Genomic DNA, 17,098 nt, shown 5'->3' with positions numbered 1-17,098 from the left:
CAGGAACTAATGGGGATCCATAATAAACCACAGGAAGAGTAGCTGCTGTCTTGGCAGGAACTAATGGGGATCCATAATACACCCCAGGAAGAGTAGCTGCTGCCTTGACAGGAACTAACGGGGATCCATAATAAACCCCAGGAAGAGTAGCCGCTGCCTTGGCAGGAACTAATGGGGATCCATAATAAACCCCAGAAAGAGTATCTGCTGCCTTGGCAGGAACTAACGGGGATCCATAATAAACCCCAGGAAGAGTAGCTGCTGCCTTGGCAGGAACTAACGGGGATCCATAATAAACCCCAGGAAGAGTAGCTGCTGCCTTGGCAGGAACTAACGGGGATCCATAATAAACCCCAGGAAGAGTAGCTGCTGCCTTGGCAGGAACTAACGGGGATCCATAATAAACCCCAGGAAGAGTAGCTGCTGCCTTGACAGGAACTAACGGGGATCCATAATAAACCCCAGGAAGAGTAGCTGCTGCCTTGGCAGGAACTAATGGGGATCCATAATAAACCCCAGGAAGAGTAGCTGCTGCCTTGACAGGAACTAACGGGGATCCATAATAAACCCCAGGAAGAGTATCTGCTGCCTTGGCAGGAACTAATGGGGATCCATAATAAACCCCAGGAAGAGTAGCTGCTGCCTTGGCAGGAACTAATGGGGATCCATAATAAACCCCAGGAAGAGTAGCCGCTGCCTTGGCAGGAACTAACGGGGATCCATAATAAACCCCAGGAAGAGTAGCCGCTGCCTTGGCAGGAACTAATGGGGATCCATAATAAACCCCAGGAAGAGTAGCTGCTGCCTTGGCAGGAACTAACGGGGATCCATAATAAACCCCAGGAAGAGTAGCTGCTGCCTTGGCAGGATGGGTCTGTCTGGTAAAAACAGAGACAACAGTGACCTCTAGTGGTCGACCCAGGAGCATGCTCTCTTGTCATGATCCTGCCGTGCTGAGGGATAAGATTGTTTGTAACCTGTAGACTTTTTCAAATAAAACAACAAATGAAAAGGTTTTTTAAAAAAAAGTTATCGTAGCGACACGTTGACTACGTTAAAGGTGTAGAGATAGTATGTGTGTGCGGGAGGTATTTTTTGCCCATTATAACCCCCCCCCCAGCACCACTAATCTGATAAACTTGGTCGCTAGCATTCTCAAGACTGTGTGTAACTTAAACACACCCGACCAAACACCTGACAAAAAATAGTTTTGGGGGGGTTTGGGGGATGTAATAAATATTCCGAATCAGAATAAAGAAACATATCTTCAATCAAATTCAAATCAACGTAGACGTGATGACGTCTCCCCTCTCCGATCAACACGAGATTTGGGTGAATTAAATCTCGTCGGGATTTCTGGTCTGTGATTGGCCAGAGACGCCTGTCCATCATACTCAGTAGGCCGGGTTTGGAGGGAACAGGTTGAGTTTACAAGCTGCGAAATTATCTAACATCATATAACGCTGTTTACACTACAAATCACAAACTGGTGGGTACAGCAGGTCCGTCTGGGAGGTTTCAATGTTGTTTGTTTTTTTGTGCGTGGGTTTAAAACGTTGTATTTTGTTGTGTTTAACGAGACTGAGCGCAAAACAAAATCTGTCCGTCCGTTCATCAACTGAGCGCATCCGGTCAGGAGAGGAAAGCATGAATACTGTTTATAATGTATCTCTCTGTTTACAGGCGTTACTAAGTTATTATGTGGATTAATGAATACTGTTTATAATGTATCTCTGTTATGATGTGTTATGATGTATTATGTTATGATGTATTATGATGTATTATCTTATGATGTATTATGATGTATTATGTTATGATGTATTGTGTTTTGATGTATTATGTTATGATGTATTATGATGTATTGTGTTATGATGTGTTATGATGTATTGTGTTATGATGTGTTATGATGTATTATGATGTATTGTGTTATGATGTCTTATGATGTATTGTGTTATGATGTATTATGATGTATTGTGTTTTGATGTATTATGTTATGATGTATTGTGTTATGATGTGTTATGATGTATTGTGTTATGATGTGTTATGATGTGTTATGATGTATTATGATGTATTGTGTTATGATGTCTTATGATGTATTGTGTTATGATGTATTATGTTTTGATGTATTATGTTATGATGTATTATGATGTATTGTGTTATGATGTGTTATGATGTGTTATGATGTGTTATGATGTATTGTGTTATGATGTCTTATGATGTATTGTGTTATGATGTATTATGATGTATTGTGTTATGATGTATTATGTTATGATGTATTATGATGTATTATGTTATGATGTGTTATGATGTGTTATGATGTATTGTGTTATGATGTATTATGTTATGATGTATTATGTTATGATGTATTATGATGTATTATGTTGGTAGTAACACCGTTCCAGACAAGTGGATTGATTGATTAACTGTGTGTGTGTGTTTGTGTGTCTCTGGTTCCTCCGTAGGAAGGGCTGAGTGCAGCGTGGGTGCCCAAGGATAGGCCGTCTGAGGCTGGGGAGCAGAGTGGCCGGTCCCCCCCGGTTATGAACCACACCGAGGGAGGCCTTGTCATCTTCAGCGCCAACTCACACCCTTCCTCCAGGGAGATCAGCAAGAGGATAGGAGAGTCAGTACACACACACACACACACTCTGGCTTTTCATTGGTCAGCTCTCCCTGTGCTCTCTTTTCATTGGCTATGTCTCCCGTGTGCAGGCGTCTGGGGGTGGAGCTTGGGAAGGTGCAGGTGTACCAGGAAGACAACAGAGGTGAGACTCTGACCCCTGATGACCCCTGATGCCCCCTGACTTCTGACCTTCTGACCTCTCTGTCACACGCCATCCCCCCCTCACCCTCACCCTCTCCCTCCATCCCCCCTCTCCCTCACCCCCTCACCCTCTCCCTCCATCCCCCTCACCCTCTCCCTCCATCCCCCTCACCCCTCTCCCTACATCCCCCCTCACCCTCTCCCTCCATCCCCCCTCACCCCTCTCCCTCCATCCCCCTCACCCCTCTCCTCCATCCCCCTCACCCCTCTCCTCCATCCCCCCTCACCCCTCTCTTCCATCCCCCTCACCCCTCTCCTCCATCCCCCTCACCCTCTCAGTCCCTAGTTAACAAAGTCGACGAAATCAGGGCAAGAGTTGCTTTCCAAAGAGATATCCAGGATTGTAACATACTCTGTTTCACGGAGACATGGCAAGCTGGGGACGTGGCTAGCTGGGGACGTGGCTAGCTGGGGACGTGGCTAGCTGGGGACGTGGCTAGCTGGGGACGTGGCTAGCTGGGGACGTGGCTAGCTGGGGACGTGGCTAGCTGGGGACGTGGCTAGCTGGGGACGTGGCTAGCTGGGGACGTGGCTAGCTGGGGACGTGGCTAGCTGGGGACGTGGCTAGCTGGGGACGTGGCTAGCTGGGGACGTGGCTAGCTGGGGGACGTGGCTAGCTGTAGACGTGGCTAGCTGGGGACGTGGCTAGCTGTAGACGTGGCTAGCTGGGGACGTGGCTAGCTGTGAGACGTGGCTAGCTGGGGACGTGGCTAGCTGTAGACGTGGCTAGCTGGAGACGTGGCTAGCTGGGGACGTGGCTAGCTGGGGACGTGGCTAGCTGGCGACATGGCTAGCTGTAGACGTGGCTAGCTGGGGACGTGGCTAGCTGGGGACGTGGCTAGCTAGAGACGTGGCTAGCTGGGGACGTGGCTAGTTGGGGACGTGGCTAGCTGTAGACGTGGCTAGCTGGGGACGTGGCTAGCTGGGGACATGGCTAGCTGGGGACATGCTGTCGGAGTCAATACAGCCAAACGGGATTTTCAGTGCATCGCGCCGACAGGAATAAACATCTCTCCGGTAAGAAGAAGGGCAGCGGGTGATTTTAAATGTAACAACATACAGGAACTCGAGTCCTTTTGTTCACCTGACCTAGAATTCCTCACAATCAAATGCCGACCGTATTACCTCCCAAGAGAACTCTCCTCGGTTATCGTCACAGCCGTGTATATCCCCCCCGCAAGCGGATACCAAGACGGACATCGAGGAACTGCACTGGACTTTATGCAAACTGGAAACCTTTTATCCTGAGGCTACATTTATTGTAGCTGGGGATATTAACAAAGCTAATCTGAGAACAAGGTTACCTAAATTCTATCAGCATATCGATTGCGGTACACGAACGAGTAACACTTCTCGACCACTGCTACTCTAACTTCCGCGACGCATACAAGGCCCTCCCCCCCCTCGCCTTCCTTTTGGCAAACCTGACCACGACTCCATCTTGTTGCTCCCCTCCTATAGGCAGAAACTAAAACAGGAAGCGCCCGTGCTTAGGTCTGTTCAACGGTGGTCCGACCAATCGGATTCCACACGTTTCAAGGTTGCTTCGATCACGTGGACTGGGATATGTTTCCAGGTGGCCTTAGATAATAACATTGACGTATACGCTGTGCTTATAAACTCGGTGAGCGAGTTTATAAAGAAGTGTATAGGAGATGTTATACCCACTGTGACTATTAAAACTTTCCAAACCAGAAACCGTGGATTGATGGCAGCATTCGCTCAAAACAGAAAGCACGAACCACCACATTTAACCATGGTGACTGGGAATATGGACGAATATAAACAGTGTAGTTATTCCCTCCGTAATTCAATCAAACAGGCAAAACGTCAGTATAGAGACAAAATGGAGTCGCAATTCAACGGCTCAAACACGAGACGTATGTGGCAGGGTCTACCGACAATCACGGATTACAAAAAGTAAACCAGCCCCGTCGCGGACATCGACGTCTTGCTTCCAGACAAATTAAACAACTTCTTTCCTCGCTTTGAGGACAATACAGTGCCACTGACGTGCCCCGCTACCAAAGACTATGGGTTCTCCTTCTCCGTGGCCGATGTGAGTAAAACATTTAAGAGTGTTAACCCTCGCAAGGCTGCCGGCCCAGACGGCATCCCAAGCCGCGTCCTCAGAGCATGCACAGACCAGCTGGCTGGTGTGTTTACGGACATATTCAATCTCTCCTTATCCCAGTCTGCTGTTCCCACTTGCTTCAAGATGGCCACCATTGTTTCTGTTCCTAAGAAGACAAAGATAACTGAACTAAATGACTATCACCCCGTAGCATTCACTTCTGTTATCATGAAGTATTTTGAGAGACTAGTCAAGGACCATATCACCTCCACCCTACCTGACACCCTAGACCCACTCCAATTTGCTTACCGACCCAATAGATCCACAGAGGACACAATCGCCATCACACTGCACACTGGCCTATCCCATCTGGACAAGAGGAATACCTATGTAAGAATGCTGTTCATTGACAGCTCAGCATTTAACACCATAGTGCCCTACAAACTCGTCATTAAGCTCGAGACTCTGGGTCTCGACCCCGCCCTGTGCAACTGGGTCCTGGACTTTCTGACGGGCCGCTCCCCAGGTGGTGAAGGTAGGAAACAACATCTCCACCTCGCTGATCCTCAACACTGGGGCCTCACAAGGGTGTGTTCTCAGCCCTCTCCTGTACTCCCTGTTCACCCACAACCTCAGGAGGCTGAAGAAATTTGGCTTGTCACCGAAAACCCTCACTAACCTTTACAGATGCACAATTGAGGGCATCCTGTCGGGCTGTATCACCGCATGGTACGGCAGCTGCTCCGCCCATAACCGTAAGGCTCTCCAGAGGGTAGTGAGGTCTGCCCAACTCATCACCGGGGGCAAACTACCTGCCCTCCAGGACACCTACACCACCCAATGTCACAGGAAGAACAAAAATATCCTCAAGGGTATCAACCACCCGAGCCACTGCCTGTTCACCCCGCTATCATCCAGAAGGCGAGGTCAGTACAGGTGCATCAAAGCTGGGACCGAGAGACTGAAAAACAGCTTCTATCTCAAGGCCATCAGACTGTTAAACAGCCATCACTAACACAGAGAGGCTGCTGCCAACATACTGACTCATCTTCAGCCACTTTAATAATGTAATCAATTTATCACTAGTCACTTTAAACAATGTTACTTTATATTATATAATGTTTACATACCCTACATTACTCATCTCATATGTAAATACTGTACTCTATACCATCTACTGCATCTTGCCTATGCTGTCAGACTGTTAAACAGCCATCACTAACACAGAGAGGTGGTTGCCTAGCTACAGAATTGAAATCATTGGCCACTTTAATAAATGGATCACTAGTCACTTTAAGAATATATTTCACATTACTCATCTCATATGTATATATACTGTATACTGTATCCTTCACTATCTAGTCTTTACTATCTATTGCATCTTAGCCGCTCTGTCACTGCTCATCCATATATTTTATATTTATATATTCTCATCCCATTCCTTTACTAGATTGTGTGTATTAGGTGTTGATGTGGAATTGTTAGATATTACCTGTTTGATTCTGCTGCACTGTTGGATCTAGAAGCACAAGCATTTCACTACACTCGCATTAACATCTGCTAACCATGTGTACGTGACCAATAACATCTGATTTGATTTTAACAGAGGGGTAGTGTTTTAATATAGTAACTGTACCATGCCAGGGGATTGTCTGTGTGGAAGATTAAGTTGCTTACGCTCTTTCTCTGTCTCTCTCTCTCTCTCTCTCTCTCTCTCTCTCTCTCCCTCGGTCTATTAAATTCTCCCTCTCTCCACCTCCCCCCTCTGTCTCTTTCTCTTCCCCCCTCTCTCTTTCTCTCTCTCCCCCTTCCCCCCTCTCTCTTTCTCTCTCTCCCCCTTCTCCCCTCTCTCTCCCCCTCTCTCTCTCTTTGTGTAGAAACACGTGTGCAGATCCAGGAGTCGGTTCGAGGCAAAGATGTCTTCATCGTCCAGACAGTGTCTAAGTACGAACACAGACCCAGACTACTGGATATAACAGAGCCCTCAAACCTCTCTATCACACACACTATCACACAGACCCAGACTACTGGATATAACAGAGCCCTCAAACCTCTCTATCACACAGACCCAGACTACTGGATATAACAGAGCCCTCAAACCTCTCTATCACACACACTATCACACAGACCCAGACTACTGGATATAACAGAGCCCTCAAACCTCTCTATCAAACCTCTCTATCACACAGACCCAGACTACTGGTTATAACAAAGCCCTCTATATATATATATATATATATATATATATATATATATATATGTATGTATATGTATCTATCTCTCTCTGTCTCCAGGGATGTGACCACTACCATCATGGTTTATATCTCTCTCTCTCTCTGTCTCCAGGGATGTGAACTCTACCATCATGGTGTATATCTCTCTGTCTCCAGGGATGTGATCACTACCATCATGGTGTATATCTCTCTCTGTCTCCAGGGATGTGAACTCTACCATCATGGTGTATATCTCTCTGTCTCCAGGGATGTGATCACTACCATCATGGTGTATATCTCTCTCTCTGTCTCCAGGGATGTGACCACTACCATCATGGTGTATATCTCTCTCTCTCTGTCTCCAGGGATGTGATCACTACCATCATGGTGTATATCTCTCTGTCTCCAGGGATGTGAACTCTACCATCATGGTGTATATCTCTCTCTCTCTGTCTCCAGGGATGTGAACTCTACCATCATGGTGTATATCTCTCTGTCTCCAGGGATGTGAACTCTACCATCATGGTGTATATCTCTCTCTCTGTCTCCAGGGATGTGACCACTACCATCATGGTGTATATCTCTCTCTGTCTCCAGGGATGTGACCACTACCATCATGGTGTATATATCTCTCTCTGTCTCCAGGGATGTGAACTCTACCATCATGGTGTATATCTCTCTCTCTGTCTCCAGGGATGTGACCACTACCATCATGGTGTATATATCTCTCTCTGTCTCCAGGGATGTGACCACTACCATCATGGTGTATATATCTCTCTCTGTCTCCAGGGATGTGACCACTACCATCATGGTGTATATCTCTCTCTCTCTGTCTGTCTCCAGGGATGTGAACTCTACCATCATGGTGTATATCTCTCTCTGTCTCCAGGGATGTGACCACTACCATCATGGTGTATATCTCTCTCTCTCTCCAGGGATGTGAACTCTACCATCATGGTGTATATCTCTCTCTCTCTGTCTCCAGGGATGTGAACTCTACCATCATGGTGTATATCTCTCTCTGTCTCCAGGGATGTGAACTCTACCATCATGGAGTTGCTGATCATGGTGTATGCGTGCAGGACTTCCTGTGCCAGGAGCATCACCGGGGTCGTCCCCTACTTCCCCTACAGTAAACAGTGTAAGATGAGGAAGAGAGGTTCTATCGTCTCCAAACTACTGGCCTCCATGATGTGTAAAGCAGGTGAGGACACACAGAGAGACACACAGAGACACACAGAGATACACACACACACACACAGAGACACACACAGAGAGACACACACACACACACACAGAGAGACACACACACAGAGAGACACACAGAGATACACACACACACACACACAGAGACACACACAGAGAGACACACACACACACACAGAGAGACACACACACAGAGAGACACACACACAGAGAGACACACACAGAGAGAGACACACACAGAGAGAGACACACACAGAGAGAGGCACACACAGAGAGACACACACACACAGAGACACACACAGAGAGACACACACACAGAGAGACACACACACAGAGAGAGACACACACAGAGAGAGGCACACACAGAGAGACACACACAGAGAGAGACACACAGAGAGACACACACACAGAGAGATACACAGAGAGACACACAGAGAGACACACACACAGAGAGACACACAGAGAGACACACACACAGAGACACACAGAGAGAGACACAGAGAGACACACACATACTGAACATAGTGTTCTCTCCTTGTTCTGAATGTGTCTGTCTGAATATCCGTCCGTCCGTCTGTCTGTGTGTGTGTGTGTGTGTGTGTGTGTGTGTGTGTGTGTGTGTGTGTGTGTGTGTGTGTGTGTGTGTGTGTGTGTGTGTGTGTGTGTGTGTGTGTGTGTGTGTGTGTGTGTGTGTAGGTCTGACCCATCTCATCACCATGGATCTTCATCAGAAGGAGATTCAGGGTTTCTTCAACATCCCAGTGGACAACCTGAGAGCTTCTCCCTTCCTACTGCAGTACATCCAGGAAGAGGTAGGACTACACTACCCACAACCCCCTCCTACTGCAGTACATCCAGGAAGAGGTAGGACTACACTACCCACAACCCCCTCCTACTGCAGTACATCCAGGAAGAGGTAGGACTACACTACCCACAACCCCCTCCTACTGCAGTACATCCAGGAAGAGGTAGGACTACACTACCCACAACCCCCTCCTACTGCAGTACATACAGGAAGAGGTAGGACTACACTACCCACAACCCCCTCCTACTGCAGTACATACAGGAAGAGGTAGGACTACACTACCCACAACCCCCTCCTACTGCAGTACATCCAGGAGGAGGTAGGACTACACTACCCACAACCCCCTCCTACTGCAGTACATCCAGGAAGAGGTAGGACTACACTACCCACAACCCCCTCCTACTGCAGTACATCCAGGAGGAGGTAGGACTACACTACCCACAACCCCCTCCTACTGCAGTACATACAGGAGGAGATAAACCAACACTACCCACAAGCCCCTCCTACTGCAGTACATACAGGAGGAGGTAGGACTACACTACCCACAACCCCCTCCTACTGCAGTACATCCAGGAGGAGGTAGGACTACACTACCCACAACCCCCTCCTACTGCAGTACATACAGGAGGAGATAGAACTACACTGCCCACAACCCCCTCCTACTGCAGTACATACAGGAGGAGGTAGGACTACACTACCCACAACCCCCTCCTACTGCAGTACATCCAGGAGGAGGTAGGACTACCTCCCACAACCCCTCCTACTGCAGTACATACAGGAGGAGGTAGGACTACACTACCCACAACCCCCTCCTACTGCAGTACATACAGGAGGAGGTAGGACTACACTACCCACAACCCCCAGTACATACAGGAGGAGGTAGGACTACACTACCCACAACCCCCAGTACATACAGAAGGAGGTAGGACTACACTACCCACAACCCCCAGTACATACAGGAGGAGGAAAACTACACTACCCACAAGCCCCTCCTACTGCAGTATACACAGGAGGTAGGACTACACTACCCACAACCCCCTCCTACTGCAGTATATACAGTAATAGGTGATGTGTGTCATTGATGTGTAGTTTTCTTCCTCAGATTCCTGACTATAGAAACGCAGTGATAGTGGCCAAATCTCCAGCCTCAGCCAAAAGGTACGCTACTGTCTGTATTGTATCGCTAAATGTAGCTGTTACTGTCTGTATTGTATCGCTAAATGTAGCTGTTACTGTCTGTATTGTATAGCTAAATGTAGCTGCTACTGTCTGTATTGTATAGCTAAATGTAGCTGCTACTGTCTGTATTGTATCGCTAAATGTAGCTGTTACTGTCTGTATTGTATCGCTAAATGTAGCTGCTACTGTCTGTATTGTATAGCTAAATGTAGCTGCTACTGTCTGTATTGTATCACTAAATGTAGCTGTTACTGTCTGTATTGTATCGCTAAATGTAGCTGCTACTGTCTGTATTGTATCGCTAAATGTAGCTGCTACTGTCTGTATTGTATCGCTAAATGTAGCTGCTACTGTCTGTATTGTATAGCTAAACGTAGCTGCTACTGTCTGTATTGAATAGCTAAATGTAGCTGTTACTGTCTGTATTTTATAGCTAAATGTAGCTGCTACTGTCTGTATTGTATAGCTAAATGTAGCTGCTACTGTCTGTATTGTATAGCTAAATGTAGCTGCTACTGTCTGTATTGAATAGCTAAATGTAGCTGTTACTGTCTGTATTGTATAGCTAAATGTAGCTGCTACTGTCTGTATTGTATAGCTAAATGTAGCTGCTACTGTCTGTATTGTATAGCTAAATGTAGCTGCTACTGTCTGTATTGTATAGCTAAATGTAGCTGCTACTATCTGTATTGTATAGCTAAATGTAGCTGCTACTGTCTGTATTGTATAGCTAAATGTAGCTGCTACTATCTGTATTGTATAGCTAAATGTAGCTGCACTGTCTGTATTGTATAGCTAAATGTAGCTGTTACAGTCTGTATTGTATCACTAAATGTAGCTGCTACTGTCTGTATTGTATCGCTAAATGTAGCTGCTACTGTCTGTATTGTATAGCTAAATGTAGCTGTTACTGTCTGTATTGTATCGCTAAATGTAGCTGTGACTGTCTGTATTGTATAGCTAAATGTAGCTGTTACTGTCTGTATTGTATAGCTAAATGTAGCTGTTACTGTCTGTATTGTATAGCTAAATGTAGCTGCTACTGTCTGTATTGTATAGCTAAATGTAGCTGTTACTGTCTGTATTGTATAGCTAAATGTAGCTGCTACTGTCTGTATTGTATAGCTAAATGTAGCTGTTACTGTCTGTATTGTATAGCTAAATGTAGCTGCTACTGTCTGTATTGTATCGCTAAATGTAGCTGTTACTGTCTGTATTGTATCGCTAAATGTAGCTGCTACTGTCTGTATTGTATAGCTAAACGTAGCTGCTACTGTCTGTATTGAATAGCTAAACGTAGCTGTTACTGTCTGTATTGTATAGCTAAATGTAGCTGCTACTGTCTGTATTGAATAGCTAAATGTAGCTGCTACTGTCTGTATTGTATAGCTAAATGTAGCTGCTACTGTCTGTATTGAATAGCTAAATGTAGCTGCTACTGTCTGTATTGTATAGCTAAATGTAGCTGCTACTGTCTGTATTGAATAGCTAAATGTAGCTGCTACTGTCTGTATTGTATAGCTAAATGTAGCTGCTACAGTCTGTATTGAATAGCTAAATGTAGCTGTTACTGTCTGTATTGTATAGCTAAATGTAGCTGCTACTGTCTGTATTGTATAGCTAAATGTAGCTGCTACTGTCTGTATTGTATAGCTAAATGTAGCTGCTACTGTCTGTATTGAATAGCTAAATGTAGCTGTTACTGTCTGTATTGTATAGCTAAATGTAGCTGCTACTGTCTGTATTGTATCGCTAAATGTAGCTGCTACTGTCTGTATTGTATAGCTAAATGTAGCTGTTAGTGTCTGTATTGTATCACTAAATGTAGCTGCTACTGTCTGTATTGGTGCTGTTAGACTGCTACTGTCTCTGTAGCTGGTAACGCTATAACTACAGTCTGGGTTAGGGTGGTGCTGTTAGGCTGCTACTGTCTCTACTCTGTAGCTGGTAACTCTATAACTACAGTCTGGGTTAGGGTGGTGCTGTTAGACTGCTACTGTCTCTACTCTGTAGCTGGTAACTCTATAACTACAGTCTGGGTTAGGGTGGTGCTGTTAGACTGCTACTGTCTCTACTCTGTAGCTGGTAACTCTATAACTACAGTCTGGGTTAGGGTGGTGCTGTTAGCCTGCTACTGTCTCTGTAGCTGGTAACTCTATAACTACAGTCTGGGTTAGGGTGGTGCTGTTAGGCTGCTACTGTCTCTACTCTGTAGCTGGTAACTCTATAACTACAGTCTGGGTTAGGGTGGTGCTGCTAGACTGCTACTGTCTCTACTCTGTAGCTGGTAACTCTATAAATACAGTCTGGGTTAGGGTGGTGCTGTTAGGCTGCTACTGTCTCTACTCTGTAGCTGGTAACTCTATAACTACAGTCTGGGTTAGGGTGGTGCTGTTAGACTGCTACTGTCTCTGTAGCTGGTAACTCTATAACTACAGTCTGGGTTAGGGTGGTGCTGTTAGACTGCTACTGTCTCTGTAGCTGGTAACTCTATAACTACAGTCTGGGTTAGGGTGGTGCTGTTAGCCTGCTACTGTCTCTGTAGCTGGTAACTCTATAACTACAGTCTGGGTTAGGGTGGTGCTGTTAGGCTGCTACTGTCTCTACTCTGTAGCTGGTAACTCTATAACTACAGTCTGGGTTAGGGTGGTGCTGTTAGACTGCTACTGTCTCTACTCTGTAGCTGGTAACTCTATAACTACAGTCTGGGTTAGGGTGGTGCTGTTAGACTGCTACTGTCTCTACTCTGTAGCTGGTAACTCTATAACTACAGTCTGGGTTAGGGTGGTGCTGTTAGACTGCTACTGTCTCTCGTAGCTGGTAACTCTATAACTACAGTCTGGGTTAGGGTGGTGCTGTTAGGCTGCTACTGTCTCTACTCTGTAGCTGGTAACTCTATAACTACAGTCTGGGTTAGGGTGGTGCTGTTAGGCTGCTACTGTCTCTGTAGCTGGTAACTCTATAACTACAGTCTGTGTTAGGGTGGTGCTGTTAGGCTGCTACTGTCTCTGTAGCTGGTAACTCTATAACTACAGTCTGGGTTAGGGTGGTGCTGTTAGACTGCTACTGTCTCTACTCTGTAGCTGGTAACTCTATAACTACAGTCTGGGTTAGGGTGGTGCTGTTAGACTGCTACTGTCTCTACTCTGTAGCTGGTAACTCTATAACTACAGTCTGGGTTAGGGTGGTGCTGTTAGACTGCTACTGTCTCTGTAGCTGGTAACTCTATAACTACAGTCTGGGTTAGGGTGGTGCTGTTAGGCTGCTACTGTCTCTGTAGCTGGTAACTCTATAACTACAGTCTGGGTTAGGGTGGTGCTGTTAGACTGCTACTGTCTCTACTCTGTAGCTGGTAACTCTATAACTACAGTCTGGGTTAGGGTGGTGCTGTTAGACTGCTACTGTCTCTACTCTGTAGCTGGTAACTCTATAACTACAGTCTGGGTTAGGGTGGTGCTGTTAGCCTGCTACTGTCTCTGTAGCTGGTAACTCTATAACTACAGTCTGGGTTAGGGTGGTGCTGTTAGGCTGCTACTGTCTCTACTCTGTAGCTGGTAACTCTATAACTACAGTCTGGGTTAGGGTGGTGCTGCTAGACTGCTACTGTCTCTACTCTGTAGCTGGTAACTCTATAAATACAGTCTGGGTTAGGGTGGTGCTGTTAGGCTGCTACTGTCTCTACTCTGTAGCTGGTAACTCTATAACTACAGTCTGGGTTAGGGTGGTGCTGTTAGACTGCTACTGTCTCTGTAGCTGGTAACTCTATAACTACAGTCTGGGTTAGGGTGGTGCTGTTAGGCTGCTACTGTCTCTACTCTGTAGCTGGTAACTCTATAACTACAGTCTGGGTTAGGGTGGTGCTGTTAGGCTGCTACTGTCTCTACTCTGTAGCTGGTAACTCTATAACTACAGTCTGGGTTAGGGTGGTGCTGTTAAACTGCTACTGTCTCTGTAGCTGGTAACTCTATAACTACAGTCTGGGTTAGGGTGGTGCTGTTAGGCTGCTACTGTCTCTACTCTGTAGCTGGTAACTCTATAACTACAGTCTGGGTTAGGGTGGTGCTGTTAGACTGCTACTGTCTCTACTCTGTAGCTGGTAACTCTATAACTACAGTCTGGGTTAGGGTGGTGCTGTTAGCCTGCTACTGTCTCTGTAGCTGGTAACTCTATAACTACAGTCTGGGTTAGGGTGGTGCTGTTAGGCTGCTACTGTCTCTGTAGCTGGTAACTCTATAACTACAGTCTGGGTTAGGGTGGTGCTGTTAGGCTGCTACTGTCTCTACTCTGTAGCTGGTAACTCTATAACTACAGTCTGGGTTAGGGTGGTGCTGTTAGACTGCTACTGTCTCTGTAGCTGGTAACTCTATAACTACAGTCTGGGTTAGGGTGGTGCTGTTAGGCTGCTACTGTCTCTGTAGCTGGTAACTCTATAACTACAGTCTGGGTTAGGGTGGTGCTGTTAGGCTGCTACTGTCTCTACTCTGTAGCTGGTAACTCTATAACTACAGTCTGGGTTAGGGTGGTGCTGTTAGGCTGCTACTGTCTCTACTCTGTAGCTGGTAACTCTATAACTACAGTCTGGGTTAGGGTGGTGCTGTTAGACTGCTACTGTCTCTACTCTGTAGCTGGTAACTCTATAACTACAGTCTGGGTTAGGGTGGTGCTGTTAGGCTGCTACTGTCTCTACTCTGTAGCTGGTAACTCTATAACTACAGTCTGGGTTAGGGTGGTGCTGTTAGGCTGCTACTGTCTCTGTAGCTGGTAACTCTATAACTACAGTCTGGGTTAGGGTGGTGCTGTTAGGCTGCTACTGTCTCTACTCTGTAGCTGGTAACTCTATAACTACAGTCTGGGTTAGGGTGGTGCTGTTAGGCTGCTACTGTCTCTGTAGCTGGTAACTCTATAACTACAGTCTGGGTTAGGGTGGTGCTGTTAGACTGCTACTGTCTCTGTAGCTGGTAACTCTATAACTACAGTCTGGGTTAGGGTGGTGCTGTTAGGCTGCTACTGTCTCTACTCTGTAGCTGGTAACTCTATAACTACAGTCTGGGTTAGGGTGGTGCTGTTACGCTGCTACTGTCTCTACTCTGTAGCTGGTAACTCTATAACTACAGTCTGGGTTAGGGTGGTGCTGTTAGACTGCTACTGTCTCTACTCTGTAGCTGGTAACTCTATAACTACAGTCTGGGTTAGGGTGGTGCTGTTAGGCTGCTACTGTCTCTGTAGCTGGTAACTCTATAACTACAGTCTGGGTTAGGGTTGTGCTGTTAGGCTGCTACTGTCTCTACTCTGTAGCTGGTAACTCTATAACTACAGTCTGGGTTAGGGTGGTGCTGTTAGACTGCTACTGTCTCTACTCTGTAGCTGGTAACTCTATAACTACAGTCTGGGTTAGGGTGGTGCTGTTAGGCTGCTGCTGTCTCTACTCTGTAGCTGGTAACTCTATAACTACAGTCTGGGTTAGGGTGGTGCTGTTAGGCTGCTACTGTCTCTGTAGCTGGTAACTCTATAACTACAGTCTGGGTTAGGGTGGTGCTGTTAGGCTGCTACTGTCTCTGTAGCTGGTAACTCTATAACTACAGTCTGGGTTAGGGTGGTGCTGTTAAACTGCTACTGTCTCTGTAGCTGGTAACTCTATAACTACAGTCTGGGTTAGGGTGGTGCTGTTAGACTGCTACTGTCTCTGTAGCTGGTAACTCTATAACTACAGTCTGGGTTAGGGTGGTGCTGTTAGGCTGCTACTGTCTCTACTCTGTAGCTGGTAACTCTATAACTACAGTCTGGGTTAGGGTGGTGCTGTTAGGCTGCTACTGTCTCTACTCTGTAGCTGGTAACTCTATAACTACAGTCTGGGTTAGGGTGGTGCTGTTAGGCTGCTACTGTCTCTGTAGCTGGTAACTCTATAACTACAGTCTGGGTTAGGGTGGTGCTGTTAGGCTGCTACTGTCTCTGTAGCTGGTAACTCTATAACTACAGTCTGGGTTAGGGTTGTGCTGTTAGGCTGCTACTGTCTCTACTCTGTAGCTGGTAACTCTATAACTACAGTCTGGGTTAGGGTGGTGCTGTTAGACTGCTACTGTCTCTACTCTGTAGCTGGTAACTCTATAACTACAGTCTGGGTTAGGGTGGTGCTGTTAGGCTGCTACTGTCTCTGTAGCTGGTAACTCTATAACTACAGTCTGGGTTAGGGTGGTGCTGTTAGGCTGCTACTGTCTCTACTCTGTAGCTGGTAACTCTATAACTACAGTCTGGGTTAGGGTGGTGCTGTTAGGCTGCTACTGTCTCTACTCTGTAGCTGGTAACTCTATAACTACAGTCTGGGTTAGGGTGGTGCTGTTAGACTGCTACTGTCTCTACTCTGTAGCTGGTAACTCTATAACTACAGTCTGGGTTAGGGTGGTGCTGTTAGGCTGCTATATTATAGAAGTTTTTGTCCCGAGAATGTTCAATCCCAGTGATGATAACTAAACAATAATTGAAGCTTTGACTAATCCCCCGAGGTTTATATGACCCTGGGTTTACTAATAATTAGTCAAAGACTCAGATTCATTGTAGTTTATTCAGAGAACGTTCTGAAGTAAAAGAAATGCGTACACAGTCATTTTATAACTCACCCTCACCTACTCACACACACACTCACACTCAGTCACTCACTCAGTCACTCACTCAGTCATTCACTCACTCACTCAGTCACTCACTCAGTCACTCACTCAGTCACTCACTCAGTCACTCACTCAGTCACTCACTCACTCAGTCACTCACTCACTCAGTCACTCACACACACACACACACACACA

The 17,098-nt window shown here is 46.3% G+C and overlaps 1 protein-coding gene across 3 annotated transcripts in view; it reads left to right on the top strand.

Moving 5' to 3' along the window:
* Nucleotides 1–1,373: 1,373 nt before the first annotated feature.
* Nucleotides 1,374–17,098, top strand: part of LOC106593728 (phosphoribosyl pyrophosphate synthase-associated protein 2) — a 21,909-nt gene continuing 6,184 nt past the window's right edge. For 2 of the 3 annotated variants that reach the window (XM_045715969.1, XM_045715967.1), the window contains exons 1-7: nt 1,374–1,489; nt 2,463–2,623; nt 2,713–2,765; nt 6,776–6,842; nt 8,143–8,315; nt 9,014–9,129; nt 10,225–10,280. In XM_045715969.1, coding sequence (XP_045571925.1) covers nt 2,541–2,623; nt 2,713–2,765; nt 6,776–6,842; nt 8,143–8,315; nt 9,014–9,129; nt 10,225–10,280 — 548 coding nt within the window. In that variant the 5' untranslated portion in view covers nt 1,374–1,489; nt 2,463–2,540. Of the gene's footprint in view, nt 1,503–2,462; nt 2,624–2,712; nt 2,766–6,775; nt 6,843–8,142; nt 8,316–9,013; nt 9,130–10,224; nt 10,281–17,098 lie in introns of all 3 variants that reach the window. The other variant, XM_045715968.1, reaches the window with a different exon arrangement.

This window comes from Salmo salar, chromosome ssa03, assembly GCF_905237065.1.
Source record: "Salmo salar chromosome ssa03, Ssal_v3.1, whole genome shotgun sequence".
Lineage (NCBI taxonomy): Eukaryota > Metazoa > Chordata > Actinopteri > Salmoniformes > Salmonidae > Salmo > Salmo salar.
Note: the sequence above shows the minus strand (reverse complement) of the source record. Positions and strands in the feature narration are given on the sequence as shown.